Below are 16,427 nucleotides of genomic sequence, written 5' to 3'. Positions count from 1 at the left end.
AAAGCGTGAGAGAATGTGCGACGCAGGAGTCCAACTGGGCATACTTTTCCGGCGGCCTTTACCACTTTTCAGCCTGTTCTTCCATTCCTGCCCCTACCCATCTCATTGCATCCCTCATCTCTTCCAACGTTTGTTTTCTCTATTAAGCACATGCCATTATTGGTCTAGGGAAACAAGCATTTTTCTCTCTTTTTTTTCTCTCGCAATGCTCAGCTCAGATCAATCTGGCTTCCTTTACGACGAGCTCCTCAGTGGGGAAACTGGAGCGCACGGTGGCAATGATCACATATACCTGAACCATTATTGTTTCCTCTGTGTGCATTTAAGTGAATTAATTACATTTAAGGAGTACAGATAGTGTGCATATCTTTAGATTATTAATTTAACAACTACGATATAAATTATACAAACAAAAATAATACAATTAGAAAATATATCTTCTTAAGTTTCTATTATATACTATCATCCATTCTATATCAACTATCCCACATTTATCTAAATTTACATGTACATTTGTTCCATATTAAAGATTTTTCTAGATTTATGTATTTACACACGATACATGTAAATCTAGATAAATCTGCAGCAGTTATGAAACTTAGATAGTATCTTTTATACTTGTCTATCCTAGATTAAATGTTATAGATTTATCGAAATTTGCATGTACAATAAAACATATCTAGATACATGTGTATCTAGACAAATCTGCAACAAATAATTTATGATAGAGCGAGTGGTATTACTACCTTGTATTACATTGGTCAAATTAACGATCCACGGACTAGGACATATATAATGGGGAATACACATAATTGTCCTAATAATTTTTTTCTCTATCATGGATGGACGGTGTTCCATTGTTTAGATGATATTTGAGTTTGGTTTTCGTTATTAACTGAACTAATTTACCTTAAACTAGACAAAATTTCTTCTTTCTAGCGTGGTCAAGACATGCCAACACTATCGAAGAAAAGGGCATCTGTTTTCCCTTTTGACCTGACAATGACTTGGACCATAACCACTCAGATATCGTACTTACTTTCTCGGAGCAACTTATTTCGTTAATTTCATTTAGCATATGGTGATAATTATTTGGAAAATGATTCGTTGCCCCCGGGGGATAAGGCTCTCCTAGCCCCCGGGTCCCCAGCCGTCGGATCAACCATTTTGATGGTTAGATTTACATGTAGCAAAAAAACACCTTCGGCAGCAAAAAATCACCCCCGACAGCAAATGACTGAAGCAAAAAACGGTTCGTTCAGAAAAAGAAAAATAAAAAGGCTGGGCTCGCTGGAGACCTCCCCACGTAGCAAAGATGAAAATCGTCAGAGACATCGCCGGAGATAACGTAGCAAACATATTATCACGATGTGATGCTATTTTTTTTGCTATAATTGTTTTGTTGTTTTGCTACTTTAATTTAAAAAAATTGCTACGAGCTCTCCGGTGAGATCTCCGGCGAGGTCTCCGGCGAGCTCAGCCTTTTTATTTGATTTTGTAACTGAACCATTTTTTGCTACAATGTAGCAAAAGCGGGTTATGTTTTTGCTGCCGGGAGGTATTTTTTTGCTACATTCAGTAGAAGCAGATCTGACCGTCCAATATAACCAATCCGACGGCTGGCGACCCGGGCGCTGGGAAATCTGATCCCCCGGAGGACGCCCAGCAGTTTTCTAATTATTTTCATGGAGACTAAACACAGCAAATCCTCACTGATCTGTTCACCCACTAGGCCCAAACCTCCTTTTCAGCTCAAAGGATTTGGTGAACACTCAACTATTCAACTGGTACCACAGTTAACGGTTACACTGACCCCAATCAATCAACTTTTAGCAACACAGATCACAGCACATGATCATCCGCTAAACAATTGGGAACTAGAAAGGGCAAAGAAGCTACTTAATCATATTCAAATGAAACGGCGCTACTAATGACCATAAGGGAAAATATTCTATATTCCAGGGGTGTTCGTGCAAAACTAAAAGGTACAGACCTCCCCCTGTTATTACTACACGTCCCCAGCTCCAGACCCCCCTCCATTTGCTCTCTCTTTCTCTCTCTCTCGTGGTGTGTCTGGGCTTCCGACATCGGCGGCGGCGCGGCGGCGCGGGGGACGGCATTGGGAGCTGACGGCGCCTTCGGTGGTCCTCGCACGGGAGGGAGCTCTCCAGCGGCCATGCCCTGATCCGGGCCCGTGATTCTCGCCGCGTGTTGCTGGCTCGCGAGGGCCGCGCGGGGATGAACGGGGCGAACGCCGGCGCTGTCCCCGGCGGCGCCGGCGGAGAGGCGCCGCTGGTGTACCAGGCCTGGAAGGGAAACAATGTGAGCCCAGCGCCTCCCCTCTATCCCCTTCTGTATTTCCCTCTCTCCGTGCATTTTATTTCTTAAATATGTGGATCTGCGTGCTCTTGAGGCGGCCACTCGAATTGGACGGTTCCATTTACTGTCCTCCGTTAGATTTACTTGTGGAAATGCTAGGGTTCTTCTGTTGAGCTCCCTCCGTCTAGATGGTTGCTGATTTTTTTTTACCCTTGTGTTTTACGATTTCGTTTACTCTGTAGTCTGTACTTGGGAATGTGGATTCTGGCTGGGACATGTATGTGGTGTCCTTGTTCCGAGAAGGACAAGAAACGCGAGGGGATAGTCTGATCTTAGTGCTAGTTAATGTGTTAAGGAGTTTTAGCTCAGACTTGATAGTAGTTAATACTACCAGTAAAGTACTAATGTATTAATCATCCTTGCACTTAATGATGTAAAAATGTGAGATGGTTTTCCCCTTCCTTCTGTTCTACTCCCTTAGTACCTCGAAAGATATATACATAGAGAATAGCTGCCTACATAGCCTGAGAGAAGTTTTTATATATAAAAAATCTCCAAATTGTAGTCAAGTCGTTGAAAAGTGTGACTGCGACTGATGGAATGTATCTACTTGCAGGTATTTTTCCTTCAGGGGAGGTTTATATTCGGACCTGATGCGAGATCCTTGTTCGTCACCATGTTCCTCATCATCGCGCCAGTATCCATCTTCTGTGTGTTCGTTGCAAAAGGGTTGATGAATGACTTCTCTTATGGTCTGGGGTTACCCGTGATGGTTGCAGCAGTTGTATTCACAGCATATGTGAGTACCATCCTTACCCCCTTTTAACCATATTTCTGTTGCACTGGTACATGCTATTTGGGGGGATAGTAGGTTGAATCTTCTTACTGGCAAGCTGCTTTTCAAGTTCAAACAATGTACATGCTGTGAATCAATTTGGGTTTCATATGACTAAGTGCCCACTCAATAGATAGTCAGAAACATATGAGTTCAAGTAGGGACTGTCCTCCCAAGAATATGTGCCTTTATTTTTAACTGTTTGTTAATTAACCAATCTGTTCCAGATAATATAGGTCCGAACTACGATATTTGCTATGATGAACTGTAATACCTCCCTTCATCATGCATGGCGTGTTTATTGACCAAGTGATCCTGGTTGCATAGACACAATTGGGTTTGTGGAGATCAAGGAATGGGGCCGTGGTTTTCGTCCCGGGGCAATAGGCCACAACTTGTTGAATCCTTCAACTTGCTGCCCACTAGCATTAGCATATTTTAGTGCTGCTATCCTCTCACATCTTGCAAAAACTGACAAACACAAACAATGTTCTCTTTGTTTGTAAATGTGCTGGTAAATAGAAAAGTGTATATATATTCTCTATGTTATAGCTGCGCTGGTAAATAAAAAACTCTATAGATAATATTCGTATATGTATACTCCATAGTACTCCTTGCTCACTGCTTCAGGCATTTCTGTGATTCTGTCACTCTGCAGGATATGAGTCTTCTGCTTCTCACTTCTGCGAGGGATCCAGGTATCATACCTCGGAATGCACATCCTCCAGAACCTGAAGGTTTTGAAGGCAATGCTGAGGTTGGAGCTAACCAGACTCCACCATTGCGGTTGCCCCGAGTGAAGGATGTTGTTGTCAATGGAATCACTGTGAAGACAAAATACTGCGACACCTGCATGTTGTATCGACCTCCTCGCTGCTCCCATTGTTCTATCTGCAACAACTGCGTAGAACGGTTTGACCATCACTGCCCATGGGTTGGGCAGTGCATAGGACTCGTAAGTTCTTTAACTGAAGACACTCACATTACCAGCATGACCTTCTTTCTTACATTGGTTCATTTTTTTGAATGTCGCTATCGTTATTTGGTTCTTGAGGATTTATCTAAGATTTCCTATATAACCTTTTGCTATGTATTATACAATAGTCTGTCTCATTGTACTCTATGCTTGTTAGTTTAATCACTTGCTTATGCTGAAAGAATAATGTACTAGCAATTTCATATTGTGGATAATATGACTTCTCTTGTTCCAACATTCCAAGTTCTATTTGATATGTTTTGAAATACTTTAAAGTGCTTACAAGGTTGCATATGATTGTGCAGCGGAATTACAGGTTCTTTTATATGTTTGTCTTCTCAACAACTCTTCTCTGCCTCTACGTCTTTGGATTCTGCTGGGTGTACATTATTAAGATCAGAAACGCAGAGCAGATAACAATATGGAAGGCAATGGCAAAGACGCCAGCGTCTATCGCTCTGGTTGTCTACACATTCATTGCGGTTTGGTTTGTTGGTGGCCTGTCAGTGTTTCACTTGTATCTCATGAGTACTAATCAGGTGAATGTCATTTCCTGAAAAGATATTTTCCTAGTTTTGCATGGTAATTCCGTTCTGCCAATTACTAAGCATTGGCGCCTTTTAAATTCTGCAGACAACATATGAGAACTTCAGGTATCGCTATGACCAACGGGCCAACCCATACAACAGGGGAGTTGTGGAGAACATCAAGGAGATCTTCTTCACGCCGATCCCTGTTTCCAGGAACAACTTCGGTGCCAGAGTTCCACAGGAGCAGGGCCTGAGGCCTCGCTCCACGAATGGTTTCATGAGTCCAAACATGGGAAGAGCTGTCGGCGACATTGAGATGGGCAGAAAGCCAGTAGCATGGGACGAGCCAAGGATGGCAGCTGAGATAGGCGATCTTGGAGGTCTGGGCAACTTGCTGGAGGACAAGGATGGCAGGTTCCGCAATGCGTCCCCTGATCTGAGCCGCGATGCCCTCGCAGTTGGAGGCTTAGACGAGCAGGGCTCCTCGGCCATGAACCCACCGCGGACGAGCTGGGGAGTTGAAGCAGGCAGATGATGGTGATCGGCTGATTAGCCGTGTACGCAGACTATAGTGGAGGACTAAGGGATGTTAGTAGTACCAGCTTGTTTCTAATTTGGTGTCTGGTTGAGATTCGAGGTTGCTGATGTTATTAGGCCTATGACCTGGTTGTTGTTATTTTCTTGTGTTGCTTTTGTGTTTCCTGTATCAGTGGTTTTTAAGCAGATTGTTGGTTTGTGAGGTCTCCAGTTTAGTGCAATTCTAATTGTGTCTGTATATAGTTGGAGCGGTGAACTGAAAAAATGGATTGTTTTGCTTGGCTTTGAGTGTCAATGCACGAAATTGTACCCATCAGTTTGATCTGCCACCCCAAAGCTTAAATTAGTTTAGTTTTTACTGGTCAGATGTCACAGTTTTTGCAGTACATATTTGCAATTTGGCATGCGTTTCTGTGGCCTGGACGTTGATGGAGATATCCATTTCTTGGAAATTTCATCTTGTTACTGCACATGAAATGGCAGTGTGTTACTATTACTGCAACAATTCAATTCCTTGTACAAAATTACGGGCAGGGAGAGGCATCACAAGCACAACTCAAAACCAATAAGTCCATCTCTGAATTAAATTTAGGGATTTCTATTTTCGTGACCTCAGTTCCTTAGTTGTGCTCAGTTTTTCCCAGCTCCTTAGTTTTTCCTCAGTTTTCCCCAAGAGCTTGTTTGAAACCCGCAGAAGCAGCTCAGACGGCAGGATTCCCGTTAAGTTGACCGCTCCGTGCTGACGTGTGGGCCGCGTCGTGTGGGCCCGCGTCGCGTGGGGCTGGTAGAAAGGGACCGCGTGGGACAGGACGAGATAGCGTTTGGTTGCACGTGAGCAGGAGCTGGGTTTTGTCTCTCTCGGCCATTGGCGTTGCCCTTTTAAGAGTACCTTTTCTGCCTCCTTCTCTCTGCCTTTTTTCACCTAATTAGTATCAAATCTAGAGAAGCTTGTATTTCTATCTTTCTTCAATTATTATTTGTTCCTTTTGGCCCTCGTTGTTTGCTCAATATGGCAGCAAATCTAGTAGAGAGCCCAATCTAGTACTCCATCTGGTCCATATGTATGTAGTTAAATCTAGAAGCAAATCTAGAGGGAATGTACGATAAATTCACAAGGTCATATAGTAGAATAGGGATAGATAATATAGATAATAAGCTGCATTCAGCAGCCAAACATAGTAGGGTTCGAGGTTCTTCACAAGATAAAGACCATCATACTAACAACATAACAACGAGGGATCCCTAGCTAACAACAAAGGGATCCCAACAACAAAATGGAGGAGGCAGCAGCAGCACACGTCCAGGACTCCGCCTACCCCATCTGCCTCTGCCTCCACTTGTTGCTCCCCTTGGGAGCCTTGGGCTTGAGCGGAGGCATGCGCCCGCCGGATATCTCCACCCGCTGGATGCTGCGGAGGTGCATGCCGAGCGCCAAGTGCTTGGCGCGGAAGGAGTTGGGGTTCACCGACGCGCCGACCTTGGGGTTGGTGTTGCCGATGTTCTCGGCATGCGTGAGGAGGCAGTTGAAGTCAGTGCCGCCGAGCCTCCTAGTGCAGAAGGGGCACCTGTAGACACCCTTGGCTATGGCGAGGTAGGAGACGTACTGGCCGACCTGCAGCCTCCGCAACACCTGGCGAGTCTTGATGTCATGGTGCTCGTCGTCGCTGCCGACGTCGCTGCCGACGTCGCTGCCAGACAGCTGATCCATATCAAACGGGAATTTATTAGTGAATGAGTTGCAACGATGACTAACGTGCATGATAACAAAGTTAGGAAAAATAGAGGCAGCCTCAGTTAGAGTGGACACGATTATATGTCTACAGGGATGGTGTAAGCGAACCAAAGCTCATGCACAACAGATTTGTACACAGAAATGGTTCGCTGAACCCTCCCTGTAAAAATCTGTGCCCACCGATTCATCATAGGCAAAGAAACAGATTCCAGATCTGAACTTGAACACATTCCAGATTATTTGCAAAATTAAACGGTTGATATCTTTTGATTCGTGCATAAAATAACTGATTGAGATCCTATGATTACTTGCATAAATTAACTGATTGAGATCCCATTATTACTTGCATAAATTAACCGAACGGCCGAACCCCAAATCTTAAACGAAATCAAGGAGGGATCAAAGCAAAATGGAATAAAATCGGCGCAAATATTAGCCCAATACTCATCCATCCACAGATCCATCTACACCAGCAAAAATAGGGTTCAAAAAGGAATGGGGAACAAAAAAGGAAGCAAACCGTAGTTACCTCGTTCCATGGGTCCTCCATGGAGGTGTCGTAGGGGTTCGGGGGCGGGACGTACGGCACATACTCGTAGGGGTCATATCCCGGCGGGATCTGACCGCGACTGGTGGCAGCAGCCTCCGATGCACCGGCGGAGGAGGCGGCGACGTTCGTTGAGGGGACGGCGGCGACGTCCGTTGAGGGGACGGCGTCGAAGAGGGAGGCGTCGCGCTTGGAGCCGACGGCGCCGTGGACGATGGGATTGGCATTCTCCTTGTCCATCTCGCCGGCAGAGGAGAGGGAGAGGGAGAGGGTTTTTTGCTTTGGAGAAGATGATGGGACGTGAGAGAGGCGGCGTTGCGTAGGCGAGTGAGAGTGACAGAGATAGTGGGAGGAGGCGTCTATAAAGGCAAGGGGTGGTTAATGCGACACGCGTCCTACGCGTCCACCGCTGCACGTATGCATGTCTTGGACTTCTGCAATGCGACACGCGTCCACGATTGCACGTCTTTGACTTCTGCACCGCGACCGGCGTCTACGCGTCAACAATTGCACGTCTTCCATTTCTGCGAGATAGGCCAAGATGGGTTTTATTGTACAAAACACGCATTTTCCATTTTTTAAATCTCATATTTGAATCCCTTAGTCTGTTTATTACATAGGTGCCCTTGGTTTCTTGATACTACTCAGTTTTGCCCTCTCCCTCCACAAATTCTCTCGCACGTGCAACATTGCCCTGATTGGTCTAGCCCATGTCACGCGGATCGTGCCCGCCGACCGTTGATCGTATGATCTAACGGGCAGGATAACCCCTCTCTCTCTGTCGGCGGTTACCTTCCACTCTCTAAGTATGCTAAAGGGCGGTTTTCTCCCTTTTCTGTATTCATTTTCACGCGCTAAAAATTATAAACTCTTTTAGGCATTACTTTTCACGCAAAAAATGATAAACCATCACCGATTTATTGTAGCCATAAATTTTCACGCAAAAAATGATAAAACATCACCGATTTGTTGTAGCCATTAATTTTCACGAAAAAAATGATAAACCATCACCGATTTGTTGTAGCCATTAATTTTCACGCAAAAAATGATAAACCATCACCGATTTATTGTATCCATTACTTTTCACGCAAAAAATGATAAACCATCACCGATTTCTTGTAGCCATTACTATTCACGGTAAAAATGATAAACGAACCAATCTATCTATCTATGTATTTGAAGTTTGGAAGGGTTCACCATCTAGTTATGTTAACTTTCGAGGTTTTGACCTGAAAACAAATGGGTATTATAGAGGGAAATAAAAGTTCAAAAAAATGTAAAAACGAAACAATCTACCTATCTTTGTATAGAAGATCGTATGTATGATTTTTTAGGTCATTTAGAGAAGGTAGAAAAAAATCCCTTTTGAGAAGGTCAAAAAAACCTAACTTGTTACAAAAGCTGGTTTCAGTGAGACCTAACCAAATTTGGCATACATTATGCCATATCTATAACAACAAGGGAAAGTTTCACAAAATCTAAAATTTATGGCGAAAATGATGCCATACATGATACTATTTTTCGAGGTTTTGACCTGAAAATCAATTGGTTATTATAAAGGGAAATAAAAAGTTCGAAAAATATAAAAATGAAACAATCTATCTATCTAGGTATAGAAGATCAGCTGTATAAAATTTGAGGTCATTTAGAGAAGGTAGAATAAATCACCTTGTTAGAAAAGCTGGTTTCAGTGAGACGAAACGGCATGCGTTTAAGCAAAGTGATTTTTTCGAACATCTCCAAATGACCCCAAATTTGCCATACATGATGCCATACGTGTAACAACAAGGAACCCTATCTAAACAGTGTCAAAAAAGTTTGCCCAACTGTATAGCTCTATCAAAAAGAACCTCACCATGGCGCTAGTATAATTTTGGGCTCCCTAGTTACAAACTTTCGTTAGCTAAACTTCAACACGAAACTTGTTTCAAATCACTTTTGGCGTACAAGAAACAAATCCCTCCTTGATTCGAGCACCACAACCTCCAAACTTTGTCGATGCCGATATCGGCATGGTCAGAACGGCTATGCTCGCCGCCACTGCTAGGTCACCGTCGGGATGCACCCTCAATCCCGTCCCCTCATTCGATCACTGACACACCAGAGATACCGCCGAGGCCAATGCCGAACATGCATCCACGCCGATGTGGGCACGGCCACGCCGCCCCGCTATGCTGGACGCCACAGACCACCGCGAGGTCTTTCCCTTCGCCACCACACTCTTCTAGCACCCATCTATACACGCCAGAAAGGAGAGACACTAGTTTTCTCTACATTGCTCGCGTTCGTGTCGGACACGGTCAGTCAAAGTTTTGAGGTAGTCGTCGATGTCATCGACCATTTCTTCTCTTCTTTGCATGGTTAAACGCGTCTAGTTCATATCTATCTAATGCGTCTGGTCTCGCCTCATGCAGTTCTTTGTGGACGTCGATCTCATCTCGGCACCCCGCAGGCCACCTCCTCCGTGCCATCGCTGTAGAGCTCCGTTTAAAAATCTATTCCTACCCGTGTATTGCCCCTTGTATCAGCGCCATGGCCCACTTGTCATTCGATATACCGAAGCCCCACTCGTGCGCGTTTTGGTCAGGGATACAGCGATGCTTACGGTCAAACAAAGATGGATGGTCTGACGTGTCTTTGCGGGCTCTACGTGGCCCCACTAGTCAGAAGATAACGGTCAACCGTCGGGCAACCGGCCGTTACAACATCTGTGATGGTTTCAGACAAGGTCTTGGGGAAAACTGAGGAAAAACTAAGGAGCTGAGGAAAACTGAGCACAACTAAGGAACCGAGGGCACGAAAATAGAAATCCCTTATATTTATGGATTCGGAAATTTTATTTCTTGTCTATAGTCTCACTACATCCTCAAATTGCCAGGATTCGGAACAATATATTACTCTCATACTGTCAGGGACTAGTATGGGTATGGAATAGTGGGTTATTAGCTGTAAGGGTAGTATCGGTATTCCACCTATGTTGTCATGTTGTAGTTGGTTAGGTCTATATAAGCCTACCCTTGTATCCCCTTGCAATCAATCAAAAATATGAACCCTAAATTTATCTTCACGGATTCTAATTTTCAGCTAGATGAAATTGGAATTGGCTTCAAGTCAGATCCGTGGCCGTCCAATTCCCGCCACGCACGAATCTTAACGAAGCCCAGCTCCTCTGCTCAGTCATCCACCGGTCGGCCGGTCCGGTTCGGGTTTCTTTGGTTTTTCATTTTGGCCGGTTTTTTTGTTCACTGTTTTGAATTTCGGGGTCCGTTCCTTTTTGTTTGTACGCCTTCGCCTTTCCCCATTCATTTCTGTGGTGGAGAGAGGAGTAAGGGGGAGGCGGGGCTGGTGTGGGCGACTCCCACGGCGGAGATCCTCTTCTTCGGCGCCCGGGGTTTAGTCGGTGGAGTCGGCGGAGAGCCGCTTCTCCGTGCGGCCGCGGTCTAGTCGGTGGGGCGTCGGCGTTTCCGCCACTCGTGCAAGCTGCCGAGCATCTCTCCTCCGGCGAGATTTGGTGGAGGGTTACGGTGGGGTGGAGGTGGTGGGGGAGTGAGGGTGTTGGTGTTGGCGACTCGCGCGGCCGAGATCGTCTTCGATCTGCTTTCACAACCATGGGCGTGCGTCGAGTCCAAGGCACCAAGTTCCTCCATGGTGAAGTTTCCAGCGAGCTACCATCCTTCTTAGCTCGCTGTAGGTGTCCTCGTCGCCGACGTCGAGGGTATGTGTTTTCCCATCATCTGTTCTTAGGTCGCATCACTTATGCGGTCGCGGATTTTTGCTTTTCTACTTCCTGTTTTCTTAGCGAGCATCACTGTGTGGTGGTGGATCTTCTTGTTATTAGTTCATAGAGGCGAAGTGAACTAGATTAGGTGGTGGATTTTTGGTTGTCTTCGTGAGGTATCTTCTCTACGTGTTCCAATTTTGTTGATGCGGATCATTTTTATTCAGTTTAAATATCCACACGTATGTGCATTGCAGCGCCTATATCATTGCTCAAGCACATTGACTTTCAGTGTTTTGCTAGTCCATTGTTTTGCTCAAGCTTATTGACCTCATGGTTTGTCACTAGATCTCATCATTTTTTGGTGATGTTGTGAGGCCATTTTTCCGAGTTTTTTACCAAATAGTTGAGTATTTTTGCTATTACTTGGTTAATTGGGAGGCACCTTTTTTCTGCCAGCATCTGATGCTTACTAGGTTCATTTTATATGTACCTTTTATATGTTTTCTGAGTGATTGTAGATTTATTCATTGTGCCCTACCTGCTAGTCCATTGTTTTGCTCAAGCTTATTGACCTCATGGTTTGACAGTGTTTTTACTTAGTGATTCATGGTTTCTACTAGCTTTTTATGTCTGATGCAACCTGATATGTAGCTCTCTCACGTTTTTGGTGGTTGTTTGTGTTATCCTGAATCCTTCAAGCCAACTCACAAATCATCAGTAGCTTTTAGCATTTTGTGTTCAACTTTTGCAGTTCAGTGTACTACACTTAGATTTTAAGTTAGCACTTCATTTGTTTTTTTGACTAGGTTGTTTAGTCTTTTTTCGGGAAATATATTCATGCAAATCCAGTGTTCAGTTTTATGCTAGATCATGGCATGTGGCAGTATTTGCTCATAGAGCTTTTTGTGTTTTTGTATGTAGGCATCATAACTGCGACAACCGTTGCATGGTCTGCAGGGGTGGTCGTCATGTCCCTGACCATTCGTGTGATGTGTCTGATGACAGCCATGATGATATCAGCTTCGAGGATCATCAGTTTCCAGTTATTACTTTTGAAATTTTTCATTTTCTAGCATTTTTTTCAAGGTTTTGTTTCCCTTCTTAGTTACATTAAGTTCCCTGAATTATATAGGGTATTGTCAAGCGAAGAAGGAAGAGGTTATTAGATGATGCTTTGTTTGAGTTTTTCAGTAAGGAGGTAGCATTTTCATTCTATTTTTTCATTCTGCCATTTTTAGGTTGGTACCTTTTTATTGGTTTTGAAGTTCTTTTCTCCTATTTTTTTCCTTTTTGAATGACAGGCAATTAAATCCATGAAGAGGGATTTCCCAAATTTCTGTAGTTGTTCTGATGTATGGAAAGAGGTCTGGTAATTGGTTTTGTTTTTGTTCTTTGTCTTTTTACGCTTTTTAATCTTAGTTTTTGGGTTATAAAGTTTTCCTTTTCTATATCTCTTGATTTTTTCCAGAATAAAAGGTGAAGTTGTCTGGAATTGACAAATCGTGCTTCACTGTATATTCATTCAAGTACTTCTTTGAAGTGTTGCATCGGCTTACTATGGAGCAGAAGTGTGCTATCCAGAGATTTGGTTTTGGTTGTTTACTTGGTCTTGCCAAGACTCACATTCCATCGTCTTTTATTCTCTGGCTCGCTTGTTGTGTTGATTATCATTCTTCGCAAATTATTGTCGACGACAAGATAATAAATATTTGAAAAGATTCTTTTCACTTTGTTCTTGGCTTGCCAAATTCCGGTTCTGAGGTTGTTGAGGACAGTGAAGGCGGAGCTGATTTCATCATGTCTTTGTTCCATTTATCAGAAGTCCCCCACATCACATTCTTTGGTGACATGTTAAAGTCCACCAAACCTCTATCTGATGAACATGTGTTTGTGTGCTTCATGCAAATCGCTATCTCCTGTTTCTTGTGCCCATGTGCCAATGACCGCTTAGATACTAAATACATAAAGCAGCTTGGTGACTTTGACCGAGCGAGCAGTTTTGATATTTGCCAGTTGGTTTACAACCATTTCATTCTTGGAGTTGAAAAACTTTTGAGGTTCATAAAAGTGAAAGGAAGGAAGCCGAAATCATTTGAGTTCTGTTCGTTTGCGCTTGCAGTAAGTGTAGTATTTTTTAGTCATTTCATTTTGTCCATATTAGTCTTTATAATAACTATTTATCTGTTGTTTGTTTACTGAAGGTACAGTATCTTGATTGCCTCGATTTTGGCGCTCACATTGTTGGTAGTGGAGTTCCTAGGGCAGTTTCGTGGAATGGTAACATGATTGTTGAATACTTTGAGTTGGACCGCAGAATCAAAAGATGTTTTGGCCGGAGACGCTTGAGATCTGATCTTCCAAGTGTCTATGTTAATGTATATTTTCTTCTGACCTACAGTTCATTTTTGTTATATGTTTTTGTTGTGATCATTTTCTGTTTCTCATATGAAATTCTTGCCCCTGCTTTTTCATTTGTCAGAGAATGTTCAAGAGCAACATGGATGGCATGAATTATGGTACAAGTTGTGAGCCTATGTCGGAGCAAGTAAAGCAGTCCTTTCATGATAAATTTGGTATTATTTTGGATGGAAAGGTATTATACTGTCACCCTTATAGTCCTTTTGTCATCTTTTTTATATATTTTCCACTGGTACATGTATCCTTTTATCATTTGTGTTTTTCCTGACCTTTACTGTGTTTACTTTTTATATGTCACCCCCTGCAGACTATAGATGGTATATTTGAAACTGTTCAGAGTTTGGCGTCATCTCAATTTGGTAACAAGAACATGTTGGAGATTTTATCTCATAATGTTCTTCAATTTCTATCAAATGCACATCCTTGTTACAAGAGCAACAGCACCATTTCTCCTGCCATTGGTTGTCTTGGTATACATTTCAGCTTTTACATTCCATCTGTTTTGGTATATTTCATTAGCATATCGTCATGTGCATTTCTACTTCTATGTGTGCAGATACTCCTATTGCCCTCACAAGTAATCATGTTGTTCAGAACTTCAACTTGACATGCAATTACTTATTATTTAGCATACTTTTCTATATTTTCTTTTAGAAATCTGTTTTCATTATTTCTTTTCCTTAGTCTGTCCTTCTTTTTAATTTTTCTTCTTGAATGCAGCACCACAAATTCATCCTCTACGTAAGGTCATGTCCAGATTGAGTTTACATTTGCCTGAAAATAATGTTCCTGGTCCTTGTCAGTCCGATTTGATATCTCCCATCGGTCGTTTGAATTTGTCACCTTCTCGTGGTGGCATGGTTAGTGTTCCTTTTGCTTTCACTAATTTTATTTTTGCAATTAAGTGGATAGATTCTATCATGTTGGATCTTTTGTGTAAACATCCCAAATTGGTTTCCAACTCTTTTTCTCTTTCTCCGTTTGTGTTTTCATGTACGCAGGATGCTATGAAAGTACCAGCGACTACTTCAATGCAGAATATTTTACCAAAAGCATCTGATGGAAGCAAACAAGCTCCAATCCCTGTTGGTGACACAACACCTGAAGCCATTTTGGTATTTTTCTTTTTAATTCATTCTTTATAATTATTTAAATCTTGTTCAGCCTTTTCATCATTTTTTAGTTTGTGTTTTTCTGAATTCTAGAAGGCGGATGCATCACCTGGAGTTACTATCACTGGTACATCAAGCTTCAAGGATAAGCAAAAGGAGTTAGCTGCGAAGGGTAATGATGTTTACAACAGGACAGTGCATCCCAGATCGTCGCATGTCAGTAAATCTATGAAAATTGGAGTGGGCGGCTTGCATGTCGTGGAAGAAGGTGTGGAGGTAGTAGATGTTGATAAATTTGTTCAAAAACAGCCTGCCATAGTCAATGGTTTTGTAACTCTTCAGCCGAAGAACAGTCTGGTCTTTCCTTTAGCAGATAATCCACGTTTCCCCGTATCCGACGATGATATCATGCATTTCTGTGCAATTGTTGAGCTGGCGTACATCGATCGAATTCAGAAGTATGTTTTATATCTCTCACTTTTTCTGTTTTGTTCTTCTACTTCTCTTTATTTGTTAAGTATCTTTTTTCCTGCCTTTCAGACCTTTGATTTGTTACCTCACTTATCATTCTTATTTGATTGTTTACCTCACTTATCATTCTTCTTTTTTTCAATTCAGGAACTATGCTCTTAAATATCATGGTGTCCACTGTAGTTTTATTTCTCTTGGGCAGACGCTTATGCGTGATGGACACATTGACAACTTCTTGATCCCGTGTTTCTGTCGGAAGCTATTCGAAGACAACCATCCTTCAAAATCTGGGAGGCATTATTTCTTTTCATATGTTGGGGTATGAGCATCTACACCTTCTTTTCAATATTTGTTGTCTCCTTATTTTTCCGTGTTTTAATCCTGTATGAAAATGCTTTTCATTCTTTTTTCAGGAAAGCATCCTTGATTTATCTGGTGCAATGCAGGAGAACATTGTCCGTACCTCATTTCTTGGTGCTGCTAGAGCCAGTAAAGGGAAAAGACTTGATTTATCAGATAGAGTGTGTAGACTTGATTCAACTGCTCCAAAAAATTTATACTATATCTGCTAATGTACATGTGTTTAATTTTTGTATACATATCCCATGCAGTTGTTCTTTCCCATATGTCATCTCGATCATTGGTTTTCTTTCGTGGTAGACTTAAAGTTCAAGCTTTTTGCGTTTCTTGATTCGTTCTACAGTGAAAAATTGGATTATCAAATTGCAGTTCGTGCCCCTTAGTATGTTTTTCTTGATTCTTCTATATTTATTTTCATTTTATCTAGACCTAAGCTTATTTATTTTTCATAGTGTCTTACTATTTTTTTTTCAATAACAGATTAGGAATTTTACACTTCTTTGGAAGAAGATATTCAACAGCGATGAACCTGATTTCAAGAAATTTAGTGTTATGACTCCTAACATGCCACGCCAGGGGAATGCGTAAGTTCTGTTTTAATGTTCTTTCTAGTCTAGTTCATACAAGGTTTCTTTCTATAGTGTTGAATGTTGTCTTTTTTGTAACACTGGTAAGTTTACTTTTTAAATGGACACCATGCTTGGTTTTGTTCAACTTCTGCTTATTTTTTTCAAAATGTGTTACATAGAATAACTAAATTTATGCCCATATTTTTTTGATCAGTCACGATTGTGGTGTCTTTACAATGAAGTCTGTTGAAGTTTTTGAACCCACCAAGGACCTCCGCAAGGAATTTAGTAAAGATGACG

The 16,427-nt window shown here is 42.3% G+C and overlaps 1 protein-coding gene and 1 long non-coding RNA gene across 2 annotated transcripts; both read left to right on the top strand.

Moving 5' to 3' along the window:
• The first annotated feature begins 2,038 nt into the window (after nucleotides 1-2,038).
• On the top strand, nucleotides 2,039-5,526 carry LOC127345444 (probable protein S-acyltransferase 7). The gene is made up of 5 exons (XM_051371920.2): nucleotides 2,039-2,322; nucleotides 2,936-3,118; nucleotides 3,813-4,109; nucleotides 4,436-4,669; nucleotides 4,764-5,526. Exons 1-5 carry the CDS (start codon nucleotides 2,239-2,241, stop codon nucleotides 5,193-5,195), a joined length of 1,230 nt encoding a protein of 409 aa, XP_051227880.1. The 5' UTR covers nucleotides 2,039-2,238; the 3' UTR covers nucleotides 5,196-5,526.
• An 8,785-nt stretch (nucleotides 5,527-14,311) lies between these two features.
• Nucleotides 14,312-15,309, top strand: LOC127340269 (uncharacterized). The gene is made up of 3 exons (XR_011754339.1): nucleotides 14,312-14,475; nucleotides 14,617-14,730; nucleotides 14,821-15,309. It is a non-coding gene; the product is annotated as an uncharacterized lncRNA (long non-coding RNA).
• The last annotated feature ends 1,118 nt before the right edge of the window (nucleotides 15,310-16,427 follow it).

Source organism: Lolium perenne, chromosome 3, assembly GCF_019359855.2.
Source record: "Lolium perenne isolate Kyuss_39 chromosome 3, Kyuss_2.0, whole genome shotgun sequence".
Taxonomy (NCBI): Eukaryota; Viridiplantae; Streptophyta; class Magnoliopsida; order Poales; family Poaceae; genus Lolium; species Lolium perenne.
The sequence above is the reverse complement of the archived record's forward strand: the minus strand, read 5'-3'. Positions and strand labels throughout refer to the sequence as shown.

Bases quoted from the DNA above. Each gene is read 5' to 3' on its own strand.
- LOC127345444 (XM_051371920.2), top strand. From the start codon at position 2,239: ATGAACGGGGCGAACGCCGGCGCTGTCCCCGGCGGCGCCGGCGGAGAG. The intron at 2,323-2,935 runs GTGAGCCCAGCG...ATCTACTTGCAG, and splicing joins AGGCCTGGAAGGGAAACAAT to GTATTTTTCCTTCAGGGGAG. The intron at 4,670-4,763 runs GTGAATGTCATT...TAAATTCTGCAG, and splicing joins ATCTCATGAGTACTAATCAG to ACAACATATGAGAACTTCAG.